The sequence below is a fragment of the Lutjanus erythropterus genome, chromosome 19 (genome assembly GCF_056507025.1).
Source record: "Lutjanus erythropterus isolate fLutEry1 chromosome 19, fLutEry1.hap2, whole genome shotgun sequence".
Classification (NCBI taxonomy): Eukaryota; Metazoa; Chordata; class Actinopteri; order Lutjaniformes; family Lutjanidae; genus Lutjanus; species Lutjanus erythropterus.
The window spans coordinates 2,800,878-2,821,557 of NC_139335.1; the positions used below are offsets into that span (position 1 = coordinate 2,800,878).

Here is a 20,680-nt window from a genome sequence, read left to right on the forward strand (position 1 = left end):
TTTGGCATTAATTTAAACTCTAATTAATGTGAAATGGGCAAACAATGACACAAGTTACAGGCCAGAATTGACATTTCCAAGGATGGTAGTCATTTTAGGATTGATTTATTTAGTATATTAAGTAAAGGATCTAAGTAGCTCTTCCACCGGTGGTTTAAAGGAGATAAAACCGAAGACATCATGTTCTGATAAGTGCTGAGACTAAAACTGGTGTTGCATTAATGGGTACATAAATCTGAGCAGAATAAACTTGTGTACTCTGTTCTGACAGCTGAGAAACAGCAGCTTTTAATATTAATCGGTCACAGTTATTTATTTTTTTTCTGTCGCTTTAACTGTACCATCTCCAAGACTTTCCCCTCACTACTATAACGGATAATCCCTCCCTCTCTCTCTTTCCGTCCTCATTATGAGAAAACTGTTATACTTGGCATCAGAATTAACTGCTCTGCTGCTGCTGAGAGCTAGAGAGAGAAGCAGAAGTGGGTCACAGGCTGGAGGAGAGGAGGGGGATTCGAGGGGAGGAACGCGAAGGCTGGGTGGGTTGGGATGAAAGCACAGGTAGAGAGGAAGGAGGTGAAAGTCTGAGCAGTAAACCAGGAGGATGAACGCCTGCCTCAGGCTTTGAAATTAACCAGATGACTACATCAGAGCAGGAGGACACAGAATATGAAGCTAAACTGAACCAGACAGAGGAAATGACTGAGAAAACCTTCACTGAGGAGTAAACAACTTTATCTGCACACCATGGACATGACACTTTTAAATATTAACTCAATTGAAATATTTCAGCTACATGTTTATTTAAAGGCTCAGTCTGTAAGAATTACAGGTATTTTATGGCAGAAATTGAATATAATATTCATTCATTACTGTAAACTTGCCTGAAAGTAAGAATCCTGTTCTCCTGAGCTGTTTGCGCGGGTTCTCTTTCATGGAGGTCGCCATGTTGAGTTTTCTCGCCACCGTGGTTTTCCTACTGCAGACGTACCCAACTTGTTTTGACTGGACAAGGGGCCTCTTTTGCAACATGACAGGAGACAAGGGTCCATTTAATTAAAAAAAAAATAATAATAATGTTATTTATCAGATAAAATGAATAAATAGAAGACGACTCATAACTCAGCTTTCCTTGAAATTCTTTATTTTCAAATTAAATGACTTATTAACTGAACTTGTTAACTAATATAAAATGTATTAATTGATAATTAACTGAGTGAAATGACAATAAAGAAACTTGAACTTTAAATGAAGGAGAAGGAAAATGAGAAAAAAAAAAGTCAAGTGTGGATGCAGGACGCATTTTCTATGTTATTAATTTTTAATGATTAATCAATTGTTCAATCTTCAGATTTTAAGGAAAATGTAGAAAATTTGCAACTCTAATTGACAGATAAATCAGATATTTTACTACATGTATAACTACAACCGCCTTTTAGTTAAACTTTGGTAGTTTATAGAACATTAAACACAGCTGGAACTTCTTCCTTCATGCAGTTCCTGAAAGTGTGATTCATAATCATAAACCATAAACCATAAACTGCTCCTGCCGGGGACAGAATGAATAGCATATTTAAGTTCTTTTAGTATGATATTAAAAATTTACGGGATCAAAATTATCCTCGCTTCTGCAGAACTTTTGCTCCTCTTCAGATAATAGTTGTCTTTCACTGCAGAGCTCGGTGTCTGAAAGGCCGTCGCACAAAGATCAGCCTCGTTTATTCCATCACACAACATCGCACAACATTTCTCTATCAGTCCTTCCTTTCTGGAAAAAAAAACAAACGTGTGAATCAATTTATTTTCACTGTGAATTTGGAAAAGAGCATAAAATGGAATTAAGTAAGTAAAAGTAGTAAAGGAACTTATTCTCTACCACTTCAGTGGGTGGAGACAATTTAAACAGGATTTGAAAAACCTACTTGAAATTCACACCGATAAAAAAACGTCTCTGTTGTTCAGAGTCTTGATTTGAAGGATCTGATTCTGTATCAGAACGGAAACGATTAGTAATTTGTGACATTTTATGGAAGAAGCAATTAATCGACTAATAACAGTCAGCAGATTATTTGATAATGAAAATAATTCTTAATTGAAGTCCTGGTGTGAGAAGACAGGATTGCATCACATGGTAGAACCTTCAGAACGAGTAGAAGTAAAGGAACTGATGTCTTCCTTTTCCTTTTAAGGAACGATCGATCGATCAAATTAACAAGCTGATCATCCCATCACTTGTATTTACTTTAACTGAAGGAGTTAAATCATTAAATAATTTAAAATATATTAAAATGATCAGTTTTGCTTTTCTGTTTTCTGTCACAGTACATTTTTATTTGAATATTTTTCCCACCAACATACTGTATGTGTACTTATGTTGTACAGTATTATTGATTAGTTGAAAGAAAAATTAGTGGCCAACTATTTGTATTGCTTAATTATTTTATTTAATAATCGACAGTGGTGGAAAGAGTACTGAAAATCTGTACTCAAGTACAAATACTGTAACACTGCTAACATTTTACTCAGTTACAAGTAAAAGTATTGTTAAGTATTAGTATTTGTGGCGAAAAACTACTCAGAGTATCAGTCACATTTAACCACTGATGTCACAGTCACCTCTCCAAACCACGGTTGCAAATTTTGTGTTTTGCTTTATCAATAGTTGAAATGCTAACAAGCGATTAATCATTGATAATTGATAAGATACAAAACAAGAAGTCAGATGAGGTGCAGTCGCCACCATGACTATTGATTAAACATCCATGAACACATTTTTAATTGGTTAAATTCTTAACAGCAATTAATCGATTAAAGATCAATCATTAACTTCCTCACTCCAAACCTGCTGCAGGGTTTTCATTGGCTTGTGATCAGATCACCTGATTGGTAGATTGTATGGCCTAATGAATATAAATAAATAAATAATAAATAAAGAGGGCTGTTGGACAAAAGGAGCAACTGGAAGATGTTTTTAGGTTCTGGACATTTCTGATGAGCATGTTTGACCTTTTTTTTTTTTTTTTTTACATTTTATTGACTTGTAAATACTTGTTAGTTACAGACCTGACATATATATAAAAATAACTTTAGTGGCCTCTTGAAATCATGTAATAAAATGAGAGTCAAAGAGCAAAAATACAAAAAAAGAATTAAGTGTCTTTAATGATATAGGCTACATTTGTACATTTCTACAGCAGACTTTCAGTAAGACTAACTGCCAATTAGAAAAAAACACAGAGAAAGTTTTATTGGTAACAACTGAAAAAGTTGGATAACATGTCAAAGGCTTTGAAATTAAATACTCGATGCAAATATTCAGTTATAGTTCAATATTTTGTCCCATTAAATAATAATAAAAAACATTGAACAGTTTGAACAATCAATGTGAAATATAAATTACATTAAAGCACCATTTCAAGGATGAGGATATTAAAATAAATAATTGGCCTTTCCATATCAAGACAGTAAATTTTTCATGGTAGTAATGTAAGGTTGTGCAGTCACACTGAACACTCCGGCCCGACGATGTCAAATGGGTTCAACATACGGTCCACCGTGACATGACGGGAACGCTCATGTGACCCCCACGACTGACAGCAAATAACTCTGCTTACAATAGAAACACCTATGAATGTGTAGCTCCATCTGCAACAAAATAACAGACGCTGTAACTATTGTAGGTGATGAACAACTTATCCTTCTGTTCTTTCTCCATAATAACCGCCGACACCTTACAGAAAAAGGCCAAATAAACGACAAGTGAGTTACTCTGTGAGAAGATTGTCACTTTTTCTTGATGTAACATGGTTTCTCCTAAACTTCCAACTGGAAGAGGAACTCCCATTGCAAAGATTTCATGTTGTACAATGCCTCAATCTTTTAAAGGGACAGTTCACCCCAAATCCCTTAGCATGTGGTGCTGTTTATACATTTTTTTTTTTTTTTTGTTGCAAAGTCGGCCGAAGAGATGTCTGCCCTGTCTACAATATAATGGGGAAAAATGGCACTCGGCTTCTGCTGCTCCACGCACCACAAAAATACATTTGGTTGCTCAAGATCTTGCTGTGAGCAGTTTCATGTAGGAATTTCTTTCGGCTGGAAAGAAAGTCAAAAGAAAGTAGTTCAGGTAGACTCTACTGCAGAAGGAGACACTGGGTATTTTTCAAATGTACTTTTTTGGTGCTTTAAGCCCCACAAGAGTGCAATCTAGTCCTATTATATTGCAGAGAAGGCAGACGTCTCCACGGCTGATCTTTCCAAAACTCTGCAACTCACGCCAAAACAATCTAAATGGATAAAAAGCACTACGGGGCCAGGGGGAAAAATAAGGGTTTTTGATTTGGGGGTGAACTGTCCCTTTAAGCACAACGGGCCAGTTAAAAACATATTGCAGTTTTTCCCCACTCACTCGTCCACATATCTCTCAAGTACCAAGAGAGCAGCCGTGAAAGGCTGCAGCTCATTACCACACATGTCTTCACCCAGCAGAGTTGTCCTTTGAATATATAGTTTCAGGTCAGGAAATCATTTTTACTGTACACTGTTCATGCACAAACTTTCATTGATGCACTAATGACAAAGAGCAACAGTCACACGATCAGGTATGACAACACACCTTACTTTGATCCCTCAAGACCTGCCTGCCAAATACACACATATACACACGCACACTCGCACGCGCACACACACACACTTGAACACACAAAGTGAGAAAAGAGCTTACTGTGTGTATAAAAACGAGGGTGGACTGTTTCAACGGGTGCTTCAAAAAAGTCACAAGAACATATCAAAGACTGAGGCACAAAGCTGCCTTTTTAAAACCGACCAATACAAGTACCAGCAACCAATTAAGGTGCTCCTGTCTCTACTGCCATACATGGTATAGAAAAATTCATACAGCTATGTTACAGTACAGTAAGAGGGCTTTCAATGTGTACAGGGTCTGTAAGTTCAAACTCCTACTCACAAATATATTAATGCTTTGTTTTCTTTATGCACTTTTTCATTTGGTATTTTCAGCAAATTGTAGTGGATATTTCATTTTTTTTTTTAAAAATCATACAGTAGTTAAAACACACTGATACGCCCGCTTTACATAAAACCCTGTACAAGTCATTCATACATTAACAGTCCATCAAAATAATGATTTAGAAAAATGTCAATCAGTCAGCGGGCTTTAATAACTGGTAGACTATGAATTACAGTGTTTACAAAAACATCTTGTGGCAGATACTTTATAATATATTCCCCCAAACAAAACAACATCCACATGTACTCTGGGCTCCAGTGACTTCTGCGGGTACAAATCAATCCGAGTACTGGAGATCTAAGTCTACTGTGCCGTCTGTCACCACTAGCCTCACCCTCTTGGGTTTTGTGGCACCCATGGAGTGAGACGTTGTAACAGGTCCATAGTGTGGCGGGCCCTGGTGTTCCCCAGGCTGGCACTGTTGCTGCATGTCCTTCCGGCAATGTTCGTCCTGACCTTTGAGCCCTGAAAAGCCACCCAAGGAAAAAGATGCTTGGTTAGACAGCTGGGGTCCACAGGGCTCGAGAACCAGCCGCCCTTGGGTGCCCGAAGGTTCCATCAGGCAGTGGTAGGTGTAGTTAGTCGAGCCTAGTCCTGGGTAACCCTCGGCCCCGTCCCTGAGACCCAGGGTCAATGAATGATCTCCGCTGAAGTTTAGTACGTACGGAGGGCCTTGATAGCCGTAAGGGAAAGAGGCTGAGGAGGCTGAGGACTGGCTCTTGTTTGCTGGTGCTGGCGTACCAGGAGGAGTACTGTGGATCACTTGGGGGCTGTTGTGCTGAGACATGGGCGAAAGAGACGAGCCAAAGCTAAAATCAAAAGGGTCTTGCTGAGTGTAGCATGGCTGGTGCTTGTCCGAGGCCGACGTGGTGGATTTATCCTGCCTTAGACTCTTGTCTTGTGGTGATGAATAACCGTCAGACATCTTGCTAGGAGTGAAAAACTGTCTTGGCAGCGCTGACATGTTTTTGTAAGTCATATTGGTCTCGACACTTTCATGCTTGTCAGATGACATCTTGCTTTTACTAAAAGACTGGGGGAAAGAGGGGTTGAGTTTGTTGAAATGAGGATTGGACCTGCTGGGGTTGCTGGAGGAAACAAGATGGCCGACATCTTTTCCAAACCCTTGAACAGAGACGTTAGTTTTGTGGTGTCCGTCCGTGCTAACGCCTAGTTTCTGACTCTGCTGCGTCTTTTCAATAGCACCTGATTTTGGACCGAGTGTCCTGGATGTGATGGTCGGGCTGCCAGCAGCCATGGTGTCTTTACAAGGTGCACTATACAAGTTCTGACTCTGGTCCCCTCCCTGATACTTAAGCACTCTGTGAATGACTGTGGAGGTTTTCTCATGGTATTTAAATGGATTGTCGGGAGGATTGGGATTTTTCACAGTGAAGAGTTGAGGAGAGAGGAATTTGGCGGACATTTGAGATGACGGGACGGATTTAGTCAAGCAACTCTGGGACACTCCTCTGACTGTGTTTGGCTGACTGTTTACAAAAGACTGGGCTTTATTCGGAATGGTCATACGATGGAAGGGGCCTTGCGTCCTCAGGTTAGACTGGGCTTTTGATTGACTGGTGCTCGCCTTGATGTTGTATGCGGGTTGGGTTAAAGTAACAGGAGTTTGAGATGTAACAGAAGAGGACGTTGCACCCAACAATCGAGGCTTGCTGACAACAGACAAGGGCTGAGTTCTGAGATCTTCCCTGCACAGCCTCATTCCTGGATTTTTAGTTATAATCCGATCCTTAGCAGTCAAGTCAGAGCTGCCAGGAGCTGAAAAACTGTAACTGGGGTTGGGCGGGTGTCTGTCTTTGGAGGTATCCTTCGCTTCACATTCCAGAGGAACAGAGTCACTTTTGGAAGAAATTAGACCTGGAAAAAACTGCAGATCCTCACTGGTAAAGTTATTTCCTGGACTGGGAGGGCCAAGGTATGGCGTTTCAGTGGTCCATGTATCAGATGGGCTGTGAGAGAGGGGACTGCTGAAAGGATCTGTGGGTGGGTCCAGCGAGCACAGGTCTGATGGGGAGGATGGAAGTATATTCTGTGGCTGATAATACCCCTCAAAGTTGAGACACTGAAAGTCCAGAATATCGTCACAGCAGTTTGTGAAGCTGGGCTCACCGGTAAGCATGTTATCTGCAGTTGTGAATGGGGGAGACTGGGACGGGGGCTGGATGACAGAATTAGAAGCACTGGAACAGACTGCTGGCTTTTCCAAAGTCTGAGATGAACACAAGCCCTCGGAGAGCCGAGAGAGACTGTTGTCAATTTGTTGGAGAGTGTGACTAAGACAAGTGGTGGGTGTTTCTACAGGCCCACACTTGCGTGTTCTCTCCATTTTGTGCCTCTGTTTCCTTCCTCCGCTGTTCATCTCTGGCCTTTCAGGCACTGTATCTGCAACCGTGGATATAACTTCAGTTTTACTGTCATTAAGAGGGGAAGACAGAGACAGTGGTGACAGAGATAAGGAAAACGGTGGCGGCTCTGGTTTGAGAAGGGTCGAGTTGCTGTTCAGTCTCTGCGAGGACGGGCCCTCTTCCTTGAACTTGCTTAAATCAAGACATCCTTTCATTTGTTTCCCTACAATGTGACCCTTCGTCTCTTTCTTAACATTGGGCTCTGCTTTGAGTTCAGCTTGTCTGAGCTCCTCTAAGCTGTCCACCTCCCAAATATCCTCCGTCTTTCTGCGTAGTTTAATTACTGGCAATGGAAGACCATTTATATCCAGTTCAGGCTGCAGTTTCTGCTGTGACCCACTTTCCAACAAGCAGCAATTCTTCAGAAGACGATCTTCAATTTTTGTTTCTTGCCCTACGGCTGACAACACGTCACTGTCATTTTTACGACTCTCGATTTTTTCTGGCAGCTTGACTCCATCTAGACGTTCTCCATCTTTAATTTCTAATTTGCCATTGGGTGTCTCACTGGGTCCACATTCATTTTCTACATTTTCAAGGTCTTTGTCCGATTTTCCATCTGAGGCGTTCGAGACTTTCTTTTCACTGAGCCTCTCGCCTCTCCTTTTCAAACGAAGCAGTCTGCTCTTTGACTTCCTACTAGCCAGCACATGAGCCTGAGCTGCCTCCATCTCCATGTTTAAAACCGACACAGAATCCATGATGGCTTTAAAAGGATCACACATCGTATCGTCTCCCTTTTCAGTCTTTAATGCCATATTTTCAAACCCCGCTCCTTGCATCTCCCATATTCTCCCCCTCCTCCTCTTAAAACGAATCTTAAAATTGAGGCCTGACTTTGTTTCCTCACTTTCCGCCTTATCATCTTTTTGAAGTTCATTCTGAGTTGTATTTTTACCACCCTGCCCACGGATTTTAGCAGGATCCTCAGCTTGTTTGTCCTCCGCAAGCTTATCACTCTGTAGTGTCTTGTCAAAGTCATCCTCATCTTGTCTCTCTAATTTACACTTTCTAACTTTTCTTAGTAAATGACTTCGCTGAGCTTCATTAGCTCGGGAGCGAAGCACTCGATTAAAGGTTGTGATCCTTTTGGGGGCTAACTTCTGGATTTCTGTTCTCCTTAATCTGCCTTTACCATCTCTTGTTGTTTTCTCCTCTGAACACGTGGTAAGGCCCTGTCTCAGCTCTGCGGATGATTTTGCCTCGGTTGCTTCTTTAGAAGCTTGATCTGAAGCAGAATTCAAACCTCGTTCAGAGTCTATTTCCACAGAACTGCGAAATGTACGTTTCTTCAGAGGTATGTTGGACTGTATGTGTGCCTGTGCATTGGTGTCTGGGTGCAGATTAGTCGTGGCTTTTGCTGAAATTACTGACTTATGAGGTAGTGGGTTGAGGCAGGTTGCCGGTGGGTTATTTTGTCTCTGTGGCAACTGGAGCTGCAAAGTATCCTCCCTCAACTCAGTCTTTACTGTAGCTGTAACTTCCTTGCTCAAGTGTCCCTTGGTGATTTGCTTACCTTCTGCTTTTGTTTTCGCCGCTCTAGGCCTCAATTTTCGTCGTCGCATAATCCTCCTCTGCACTGAACAATGGTGGCTGCCTCCATTTATTTCAGTCTGTTCTTCCTCCTCAGCACTCTGCATTTCTTTAGAGGCCAAAGTAGAAAATTGTCTTCCTACAATATCTCCATATAATCTCTTATCTATTAATGATTTATCTTTTCTTAAAATGTCTGATAGCAGAACTTTTGCCTGCTTTATGACAATATCTTCATCAAGCCTACTTGCTGGCTGTTTTTTCAAACTCGTAACTATTTGTTCTGATAGCTTAACAACTCCCTCCTCCTTACATGCATCCTTGACTTCATTTCTAAGACACTGCATGTTATTTTGTCCTCTAGCTTTTTCCCCAGGCGCCACTTTACATTCAGACTGTTTCACTTCTTCCAGGGCCATGTTACTTTTACATTCTGTGATTGTAGATGCAGCATTGCTCTTTTCTTTCTGCCCTTCAATTTCACTTTTTACAACGTCCTGCTGCTCCTTTTGTGTATCATCTTTTTCTTCTGACACAGTTTGTATCTCAATAACCTCGTCATTCCCGCCCTTCTCACTGTTGGATTGATTACCTACACTTTCACTGGCCTGTCGCTTCCTTAAATTTACTTTATCGATAGCCTTGAAAAACATTTCCCTCACGCCTCTGTTACCTTCGGCTGCGCAGGTCTCTGAACTTCCTCCCTGGCTCTGCTGAGATCTGGATGCTCTCCTTTCTGACTGCACCGTCAGAGGCGCTGGTTTTAGACTCTGCCTGCCCCTTCCTCTTACCGTCACACTTCCTTTCCTGTCCTCAGCGGTCTTTTCTGCCTCTAAACTTTGTGGCACTGATAACCTTGTTAGGTTGACTGTAAGGTATTGCTTCAGTGATATTAGTGGATTGTCCGCAGCTTTCTTCGATCTGTGTGTGACACTCTGACAAACTTCTAACAGGGACGGAGCGCTGATGTGCTTGTGCTCCGTTGGCTCAGAAGCCGGATTTTGAGCCGCATCATTGTCTGAGGATTTAATGCTGCTGCACTTGTTGCGTTGGCGCTCTGTGATTGCTTTTTCAATCTTCTCTTGTTTTATTGCATTGCAGGTATTGTCAGTTTCGTTAGGGTGACAAACAGCCGTGGAGTTGGCCGTGTTGCTGGACCCCGTTTGATGTATGATCGCATTGTGAACCATGCTTCTCGTTCTCGAAGACGTCCTCTTGAGAACCGCCTGCCTATCCACCACTTTAACAGACCTTCCATTAAGGCCTGCGCTACTTACTGCAGGTCTGCTTCTCTGATGAACAGACATGGAGGGATTTAGAGTGAAAGGCTTCAAGTTTACCTCACCGTTGTTATTTTCTTCACTGAGTCTGTGTGCCGTCACTTCCTCCAGTTGTTGAAGCAAGGCCCTTTCTTTGCTTTGTGGATCCTTACAACTGAGCAAGAAATCCACCGTGTGGCGCCGTACTCTGATTTTAAGGTCCCTCAGAGTAACTTGGGACAAAAGTGGAAGTGTCCGACGCTGTTTGACTGCGGAGGATTTCAGCGGATGCTTTCCTGATCGCCTGTGCTTCTCTCGTCTCCACTTCTTTGTTTGACTCAGTTTTCTGTTCTTCAAGGCATTTCTCCTCATCTGCTGGGTAAAGGAATTCCTGGAGGGGATGGCTACGGATGAAAGACAACAAAGACGCAGTTGAATAAGAAGCTGCTGTATACAAAAGCACATTTTCTGCTAATAGTTTGTTTATTCAAATCTCTGATTTTAGCGTTGGAAACACTTAAAATTCTACTGTATTCAAATAATAACATTAACGTGACATTTGTGGAAAAAAATAAATAAAGATTCAAGCGACCAATCAATTAAGTTACTATCTATTAAGCAATTTACCGATGCCAAGATAATGTGTGGAGTTAATAAAGCTTGTGATGCTTGGAAAGGTGAAGGACAAAAGTATTCAGGGTGTATCAAGACGACACTGAGCTGTGCCACATTTCCACTAAGTTTTAGCACATCTTCTCTTTACCAGGAAGCAACCGATCCAGAGCTCAACAACAGAAGTTAAATTATTTTGACAGCCGATTAACTGTTTAAGTAATTATTGATACAAAGTGGCAGAAAGAATTTTGAGATTTCTCGCTTTTCTTCATTTCTTGTCATATTATCTGATATGAGACGTTTTTCTGAACCAGTCAGGTGGTTCAGAAAAAACAAACGCACTGAACCCTGTGATGACGTCTACTGGTGCACAACACATCACAGCAATATAAAGGTGGAACATATTAAAAGGTTTGGTGTTTTATCCAATAATGAAATCTGTGTATACCAATACTAAATGAGTGTGCAAAAAACAGCAGAAAATGACCAATAATCAATGCATGTACAACCTTATACAGCCTAAAATTGCAGGCTAACGGCATATGGAGCAATGCTGCTTCCTGCATCTGCAAATAAAACCACCAGAACTGTAGGGATGTAATATAGGAAATACATGCACACATGAAGGTAACCGCATCTGTTAAGACTTTAAATCTGTGTGTGGTCTCAGCTGTTAATGGCCATGATGTTCCAGACATTTCTAGTGACAAAAATTAAAATCAAGTTAAAAAAGAAATATATGATATTAAACACAGTTTTACGCTGTTTTGTTTTCTGAGGTAAAAATGATCTTCAAATATGTCAGATTCCTAATCATTAATCATTCTACATAATATAAGCATGAAGGGCTTTGACAAGATTTTTTTAAATTTAGCTTTTGTCTTTGTCCCTTCCAGAAAATTGTAGTTAGTTACAGTCACGTTTCAGTTTTTTGTTTTTGTTCAGTTTTAGTCAGGGGAACACAGGAAACTGGGGATCCTAGAATCATTTTGCATCTTAAAAATACAACAGGTGCTGTTTTTGGCCCGTGGCCCCAGCATTAAGCCTCAGTTTTGGCTCTCCTGCATGGGAAATCTTTTGTTTTGCTGTGCTTACACATACACACACTACTTATAGTGTTAAAGTTTTATGTTTTCTTAAGCAAATTAATAAAATATTCAATATTATTTGCCAATTAAGTAAGCTATGTCAGTTATTATGTCTGCAGATTCCATTTTATATTGAATCCTTGTCGTGAACAATCAACACCTCCTCAAAAAGGCCCAAATGTGTCTGCAGATCATATTTCACACATGTATTGTAACAGCGTCTGCAGGTTCTGCTTTCACAGGAACTACAGATCTATTCAGCACTCCCATTTTTCTTCTAAAGAGTGAGACAAAATTGTTCATTAAGAGCTAACTGACTGCATTATTCTGATCTTGTCTGAGGTTTAACACAGCACAGAGACGTCTGTGGACTGGAAATGTTTTTTCAGCAGCAGGTAATGTGAAATTCAAAGCAACGAGAAGGTCACTATGATGATTCCAGCATGATGATGACATTTTTCAAAACAAAAACAACAAAGTTAAAGCAGAAAACATTGGTACGAGCGATTTCTAAATCACAGTTAACATTCTGCTAATAGATCTGCAAACAGGTTTCATTTAGCAAATTCTGAGATCATCAAGCTCTGTGTTGTTGTGTGTGTGTAATCTGTGTGAGGTTAAACAGCAGGAGAGAGAGAGAGAAAAAAATCTGACAAAAATTAAATTGATCCTTTGTTGTCTTAATTTTGATGTACGGCTGTTTTAAAACCAGAATTCCTGCAAGGGTTGTAAAAATTTGGAGCTGAGTGGACCTTAATGAATGAGCAGCGGTGGTTTTCTTTGAGGCTTTCAATTTGATGGTGCATTTAACAGCCACTGAAGTGATGAGTAGACTGTCGAGCTTTTAGCATTACAAGCTGTTATTCTTGACATTACTGCTGTATAAATGCATTGTACAGCTAATATTCCTGTTAGCTGGATTTGAGCCAGTTCTGTGGTGCTGAGGGGGATTTTAAGAAGCCAACAATGCAGATCTTCTCTCTAAATATTTATTTTTTTACTTTCATTCTAAGAGTAGTTAGAAATGTTGTCATTGCTGAAAGGTCATTTTAGAGAAAATCCTGAAGCAGTTACCTTTAAAGATACCTGAGTGTAGTCCTGGTGTTATCGGCCTTGCAGGAAAGTGACCCTTCTCTCTGTGATGACGAAGATATCTCTCTCTCAGTCGGTACTTTTGGCCCACAGGATCCTTTGTTTCTTCACATTCAGGCTGCTTCCCTCTGTGTTTGAAGTGACCTTCTCCGTTCCTGATAATCAGTTAAAGTCACAAAATGAAATTTAAGTTGAAACCTCTGGCAATTTTTTTTTCAGAACTCATGATCATTTTGAGGGGAAAAAACAACAACAAGCTGTAATAAAGACAACGTCTGATCAGATGATGGACACACCTCTCACAGGTGCAGCATTCACACATTTCATTGCCTTCCCCAAAAAAGCTGGCACCATAGTAACAGGTGATCTCCTCCCCAGGTGAGATGGGTCGAATCACTTCAACACACGCGATGTTCTTCTCACCAGGGACGAACTGGGCGGGTAAAAAGGGAAAGGAAAAAACAAAAACAGCAAAAGACAAAGACAAAGACAGGTTGGTTGGCCCATGGGATACATTAACAGAGCAGGAAACAGAAGGGGAGTGTAATTCTGCATGGAGAACACAATTTGTAACGTGCAAAATTTCACAATGACAAATCTTACACAAAAAAGGTGCAATCGTTTGTCAAAATAATATATTAATTATTTCAATGTATCAAATCTCTTTAGTGTGATAAATGAATCTTGTTGATTACCTTGCAGTTTGGTTTGCAGTCTTCAATCCAGGAGGACAAATAAAGAAAGAAAAACACAAGAGATGAAAGATTTTGAGTTATAAATTCAATCACAGCAAAGAATAAAGGGCTCAGCGTTTGGTTGATCAACTGGCTTGTGCTGGATTCATTTTGCAAAGGCTCAAAGGCTAAGCTGATTAACTCTCAAACACTATTAGGAGATCTTATCAGAAAGTGCCCTCTGAGTGGACGGAGGAATTAAATAAAATTTCACTGAACCTTTTGTACACATTACAATTCAGTTCACACCGAGGGCTGACACACAGTCTGTGAGGAGCGAGCTGCCTGTGATTCTCTGCCATCGACAAAATGTTCATTAAATTATGACACTGTGGATTAATCTGCTGATTTTCTTCGTCCTCAATCAGTTGATCGTTGGTTCCATAAAATGTCAATAGTGAAAACAATGCAATTAACAATTATTTAAATTGTTAATGAATCACTTGATTACTTTCCTGATTAATCAATTAGTTGTTTGTCCTATAAAATGTCAGCAAATAGTGTTTCCTAAAGCCAAAGGTGACGTCCTCAAATGCCTGTTTTACCCTCTTGAATTTTTTTTGCTTTTACTCAAACTGATTAATTTAATAACTGATAAATAATCAATTAATCATTGGAGTTTTAGAGAAATGTTCATCACAGTTTCCCACAGCACAAACTAAACAATTTAAATGGCTTTCTTTGTTCGACCAACAGTCCAAAAAAAATGTATTTATTTGTTTATTTATTTATTATCATACAAGAAACATTTTAAAAGCTGGAACTGCTGAAGTTATTGTTTAAACAATTAAGCAGAATTTTTTTTTAATCAATCAACTAATCAATTCTTAAGCAATTCCGTTTACAGTTTTTGAATTTGGTCATGGCAACAAGAAAATTTTACCATGCATTTTTTTTTCTGTGCTGCAGAATTTGTTTATGATAAATATGTGTTTAATTTTTGTGTAGCAGAATTTTTCAAACTACTGCAGGAAATTTCCTGTGAAGTCTTAAACACATAAAGATACGATCAGTCCAAAGCCTAAAGATATTTTATGACACATTTGAATTTTATGAATTTAAAACTATATAATTCACAGTCCTCCTCAACATGAAAGGTGAAAGTAAACTGCTGAGAGTCTGAACAAAAACTGAATAAAAGAGAGGAGTGACGCTCACGAAACAGGCAGACATTAAACATCAAACTCATGATGAATCTAATGTGTCTGGATTCTGATCAATGCAGGACCAGAAGAACAGACTCTCTGTTTGTTACAGGTGATCCAGACGTGTCTACAGTATGTGGTGGGAACAGCTACATAATCCAGCTGCTAAGCATCTGTTTTAGGATCAACAAACTCATCTTTCCCAAAGTTTTTTTCACCATATAAAAAAACATTTGGATATCCAGCAGAATAGACTCAGTAGACACATAATTAGAACTGAAAGTTGTGGCCTCTTTCAGTATGTCAGTAATCAAACATTATTAGAAAACAAATCACTAAGACTTAATAATTAAGTGACAGCTGCAGCTTACAGTTTTGTGTTTTGAGTGCTGCTGTTTGGATTACCTTTGGTTAATATTTGGATCATAAAATATTTTGCTTCTGGCAGGTGAAAATGTTCTGCTGATAAAACAGGCTCCTATCAGCTATGAAAATTTCAAATTGGTGCATCTGTCTGTGTTTGTGTGTGTGTGTGTGTGTGTGTGTGTATGTGTGTGTGTGTGTGTGTGTGTGTAGTTGGAGAGAATGAGTCATGAATGCAAACAAACTCACCATGGTTAATGAAAGCTGCAGGCCCGAGCCAGAGCTGAGCGCAGCGTTTGCGTGTGGAATACATCACACTGAAGTCATTGACTCCTGCCCTCAGCACAGCGCTGTCAGCGGGGCTCAGCTCTGCTATGCAGCCCAGCAGGACCTCCACCCGCTCTCCTGCAAACCTGCAGAGCAACAATTCAAGCATCATATATCTAAAATTTAAAATAACAACAACAACACACAGACTGAGACAGCACTTCTAGTTCAGCTACAAACTGCACTGACACATGTAATGTGAAGAGTGTGTGTGTGTGTGTGTGTGTGATTACCAGTGCCTTGTTGAGGTTATCTTTGCTCCGTTGGTCTCTGAGGAGTATCGATCACAGGACTCTATCTTGACGCCGCTATCCAACAGGAAGGCACTGAGGTAGCGATACACCTGCAGACATGAGCGATGGTTTAGATTGTGTTCTCGTGTTCAAGTGAAAAATTCAAAGACTCAACAGTAGCTTTCAATAAACCCAATACACATATTAAAAGAGGGAGGCTTCATAGATTAATCTGCAGACTAATCTGAACCTACATGTTGCCTCAGCAGCTCCTGACGATGGCTTCCCAAAGCATTGAAGTAGTCACCAGCCAGTTCGCCCACCGTCAGCGCCTCGAACGTAGCGTTGAAGTCGTGCGTACGCTGAAAGCGCAACAGCGTCTCTTTGAGATTACCCCAACGCCGGATCTCCGGTGGGGGGCTACAGCAGACAGACAGATAAAGGACATGTAAGAAGAGCAGAAACAGTCCAGAACAAAGTCCAAACACAGACAACATCACCGTGTGTGTACGCTTTAAATCATGTTAACATTTTTGTGTTCAAGACACAAGATCAAAAAATAATTAGGAATACACAATAAAATATTGGGGAATTATTTATTATTATGACAATGAAATTCTAGCTGATAAATATCAGCTTTAGTGATATTTTATTTGACAGATTATGTCAAAGCATTTAATTTGAAACCTCTACAAAAGCCAAAGTCTATTTGTGTTTTTTGATGTACTTTACTAGAAACAATAAAGGTGATTTTTAAAAAATAAAATTAACATTTAAGGAGTCAGAACTGGTGTTTGCTTATTTAACAGTGATGGAAGTTGAACTCAGAGAAAATAAGATCAGAAAAACACCAAAGTCAGTAAACTTCAAATAACAAAATATGTTGAGACGATGACTGCTAATTATTTGTGCAACTTTCCCAGTAAAATAATTTAACTGCATTTCAATATTCCAGTTTGACAGAAAACTTCAGATTTCATACTGCTTTTCAGACTTGTAAATAAAACCTGCTTCAAATAAACAAATCCTTATCCTAGTAATCTATAATCATTATTATCATTTCATCATGAAATAGCAGCTTCTTCCCTCCACAGAAAATCAAGTAGCATCACACTTGCAGGTGGCCTGCAGCCACAGTGTACTGGAAAGAGAGAGCATCATCAAAAATATGGCTGCATGATGTGGTAAAAAATATCATACTGTGACTGTTTTGATTGATATTGCAATTGCAGTATTATTTATGATTAATGAGAATGTTCTGGGAAAAAAAAAAAAAAAACTAAATCACAACGATGTGACGTGTTGAGGTGTGTGGAGCTAAGAAACACTTTCAAATATACATACTTTAATTGCAAATATAATTTACTGAAATATTGTCAAAATGATGACATGGCCAAGTGCAATATCAAAATCATATAAGCTGTAGTTTTTTGATGTAGTGATGCAGAGGTACCCTGGACTACAAATCTGTACGAATCGGATGTAAAAGAAATATGTTTGTTCGGTACAGACCTCAACAAATGTCACATAATGATGACTGGATCATTTTCAGTGGAAATAAAAACTGTGATGCAAAAATGACCACTCACACTTATTATCACTCATATTACAACTGCAGTATTTGTCAAAATAATCTCTATATGTCTTGTGTTTTTAATGTCATCCAGTCCTTGTTGTGCAGGAGCTGTGTACAACTGCAAACCTGTGTAAACAACTGCTTTTTACACAGGGCTGCAAAATTAACTGAAATCGCAGTAATACAGCAATATGGTCAAATGCAATATCCAAATTGCAGAGCAAGGGTCAAATTGCAACTTTTTGATGAAGGAATGTGTGTGAGAAAACATCATTATAATGAGGTACTGTAGTGCTGCAGTTATGACCTGGCCTTACTGATGACCTTAAAAGTTTTTCTTTTCAGTGACCATGAATGTAATGCAAAACTGATCATTCCCACTAATTGCACTACATATTGCAATTGCAATTACAGTCAAAATACAGTAAATTTCTGCCAAATCCTGCAGCCCTGCATCATTTAACACATCTAGAAATCTGATCTTGCATACTTGTTTAAAAGACACTTTTAGGACTGTCACTGCATGCTCATACACAACCCTGTAAACACACAAATATGCAGAAGAGAAAAGGTACTGATACTTGACTGATGTGGAGGTCCAAAAGTAATACTTAACAAACAGCTGCTTGCACACTGATGTGATCAAGCGTTGACTAGTCTCTAATACTGTGATACTGCCTGAGTGACAGATTACCTGATGTTCATTTTGTGGGTGCTGAACCCCAGCAGAGGGTCCAGCACCAAACCGGTGGCCAGGTCATCGGTCTCACACAGCTCCTTCACACTCATTCTAGTGCATCCGTCCATTGCCTCCCACCATCAGCATGCTGCAATCACAGAATCAAAGTAACGGTATGACAACAATAACAACAACAAACCACAATCATCATGAGTTGTGCATCCCAGCTGATCCAGTCTGCAAATCACATACTGTTAGGATAACATAAGTTACTCCATCACTTGCTAAAGTTGGCTCGCATTTTGCTGATGTGCTTACAATCACCAGTGAATGATAAGTTAGGAATGTGAGGGGGTTCACATTAGCCCCCATTAGCTTAGCGTGTCAGCTTGTTGGAAAATATGATAGGTTATCAGCTGAGAAGTGGGGAAGCTAACGTAGTGGTAGCACTGGGGGCCTGCAGGCTAACGTAACATGACTGCATCAGATCGTAGATGAAAACCAGGTACAGAGAGGCGACCTGTGCACAAACGTGCACTCAGACTGATGCATATTGACTATGTGGCTTTCGAAAACCTACCTGGGAGTCTTTTGTAGTCAACGAAAGTATCGTCAGATGGACAATTTATCGCAAGCTGGTCGCTTGCTCTGGCTCCCGTTCCTGGCAGGGAAAGTTAGCTTAGCAACACAAACAGCTAGCTTTCCGCCGTCTTGCTGGGCAGCCCCGGCCGCGTACGAAAATGGAGTCTCCTCGTCACTCCAGGAATTTGTTGGATTGTTGACGACTGCAAATTCCAGAATGAACTGCACGAGCGGGAATGCACCCCACACGACGAGAAATTATCTTTAAAATGTATATGTTATGTAGCTAGCTAACTAGCTTTGCAGAACGCTCATCTAGTAGCAAAAGTTAATGGGCAACGTCCAATGCAACCAAACTATTGGTGACCACGCCCACACGCTGCGCTATTCGCTGAGGTCAAGGTCAATTTTACAAATCAAACCCACTACTGTGTTTGGAGCTCCGTGGTTGGTCAGACTTTTATGGGTGGGGCCTTGTGTTTAGTTTTTACTATAGCTGCGTTTCATTACTCGCTCATCATGCCCTGGTTGACGTCTCCTCGGCACGTCTTGGCCTCGGGGGATTTTCCATCTCCGTTTCTCTGGATAACTCAAGTGAACTCGCAGAGATCGACCCCCGGAGCCGCTGCAGGAGGCGGAGGAGACATCAGCGGTGGTCGCTCCGCTCCGCTGCAGACGAACCTCTGTGCATTGCAGCTTCTCGTCACATCCGCAATGACGTCAACGAGATGCTGATTTACAAACAGAAACAGTGTGAAAGCAAACAATCTAAACGTGTAAACAACAATATATACACATACTTTTTTGTTTTAATATAAACTTTATTAAAGAGAAAGTCAAATATAATCCATAAAGGACACACTAAATACAATGATAACATGACACTCAGGGCACAGATGGAGGAAAATATCTTTGGATATCAAGGCTGTTTTAATTCAAAAGGGTTTCAGGTGAATGGAAGTGAAAAATTATTATTATATGTGTAGAAGGCCGATTACAGTTTTCTTTCCACTTTCACCACGTCAGAAACTAATACATGGCTTTGGACAAACCTTTTTTATGTATTTGATGTAATCTGAAGTTATGTCAAACAGCAATATTAGGATACCTTGGCTCAATTTTTAAGTGTCAATAACATATGATCCTGTTCTCAAATAGAGGCTTTGGGTAGAGCTTGAGATCTGTGAGATCTGTGTGATCTGAGATCAGGTCAGGCAGCATTTTTCACATATTTCGTAGGCCTACATCAGGTTTGGTATAGTAGTAATATTATCAGTAGCAGTCATTTTGTCATTGCCTTTTTAAATTCCTGTCATGTATTGTCTCTGTCACTGCCAGCTCCTACCGTCTGGTAAAATGTTGGGCTGTAATCAGGTTCGGGCTGAAATATGCTAATGAGGGCCCGGTTTGGGTTGGATCTGGACAGAGCTGGGCTTGGGACTTTTTGAGCTCAACTTTTAAGGCCCGATTAAAGTTCTAGTCTGGGAACCCCAGGGGTCAGTGGCTCTCTGCTAGTGGGGTCTGTGAAAAAAAATTCTGATTAATTCCCTTAAATTATCATAAAATAAAAAGTATTTATTTGTTTCACAAAAGGCTTCATTATAGCCCTTAATTAATTTCCTTTTTGCCAACAATTTTATAGGCCTGCCATATTCAAGGTGTGTATTATAATTAGCATTTAGATAACTATTATTAACTTTAAAAATAAAATTGCTTCTTAGTACAACTATGCAATCAGTTCAAACTTTTAAAACATATTTTTCCAGCACAGTTGAAGAGTAAAAACCAAAACCCCTCAAAATACGTTTTTGTCTCAATTCTCAAGAATGAGTAAATAATATTTAAAGCTACTACAACAAGCTTTCACCTTCTGTTGATTTTGGAGGCACCTGTGGAGAAAAGCGGTAGTGTTTCTGCCACAAAATCAACCACAAAATATAACAGCAAAAATAAAATTATTTAAATGAAAATCTCCTCTTGCTTCTTTTTAACCGGCTGA

At 39.9% G+C, this 20,680-nt stretch overlaps 1 protein-coding gene across 2 annotated transcripts; it reads right to left on the reverse strand.

Annotated features, from left to right (window-relative positions):
* Window positions 1–5,158: 5,158 nt before the first annotated feature.
* Window positions 5,159–19,053, reverse strand: kmt5c (lysine methyltransferase 5C). Of its 2 annotated transcripts, none has more exons than XM_084744014.1 (9): window positions 18,680–19,053; window positions 18,115–18,247; window positions 16,099–16,264; window positions 15,845–15,954; window positions 15,534–15,697; window positions 13,738–13,757; window positions 13,339–13,475; window positions 13,037–13,197; window positions 5,159–10,651 (listed from the first exon to the last, which is right to left on the reverse strand). In XM_084744014.1, exons 2-9 carry the CDS (start codon window positions 18,225–18,227, stop codon window positions 5,307–5,309), a joined length of 6,216 nt encoding a protein of 2,071 aa, XP_084600140.1. In that variant the 5' UTR covers window positions 18,228–18,247; window positions 18,680–19,053; the 3' UTR covers window positions 5,159–5,306. The 2 variants fall into 2 exon arrangements, with proteins under 2 accessions (XP_084600140.1, XP_084600139.1); XM_084744013.1 differs by having other exon boundaries at window positions 13,025–13,197; window positions 18,680–19,052.
* Window positions 19,054–20,680: the final 1,627 nt, after the last annotated feature.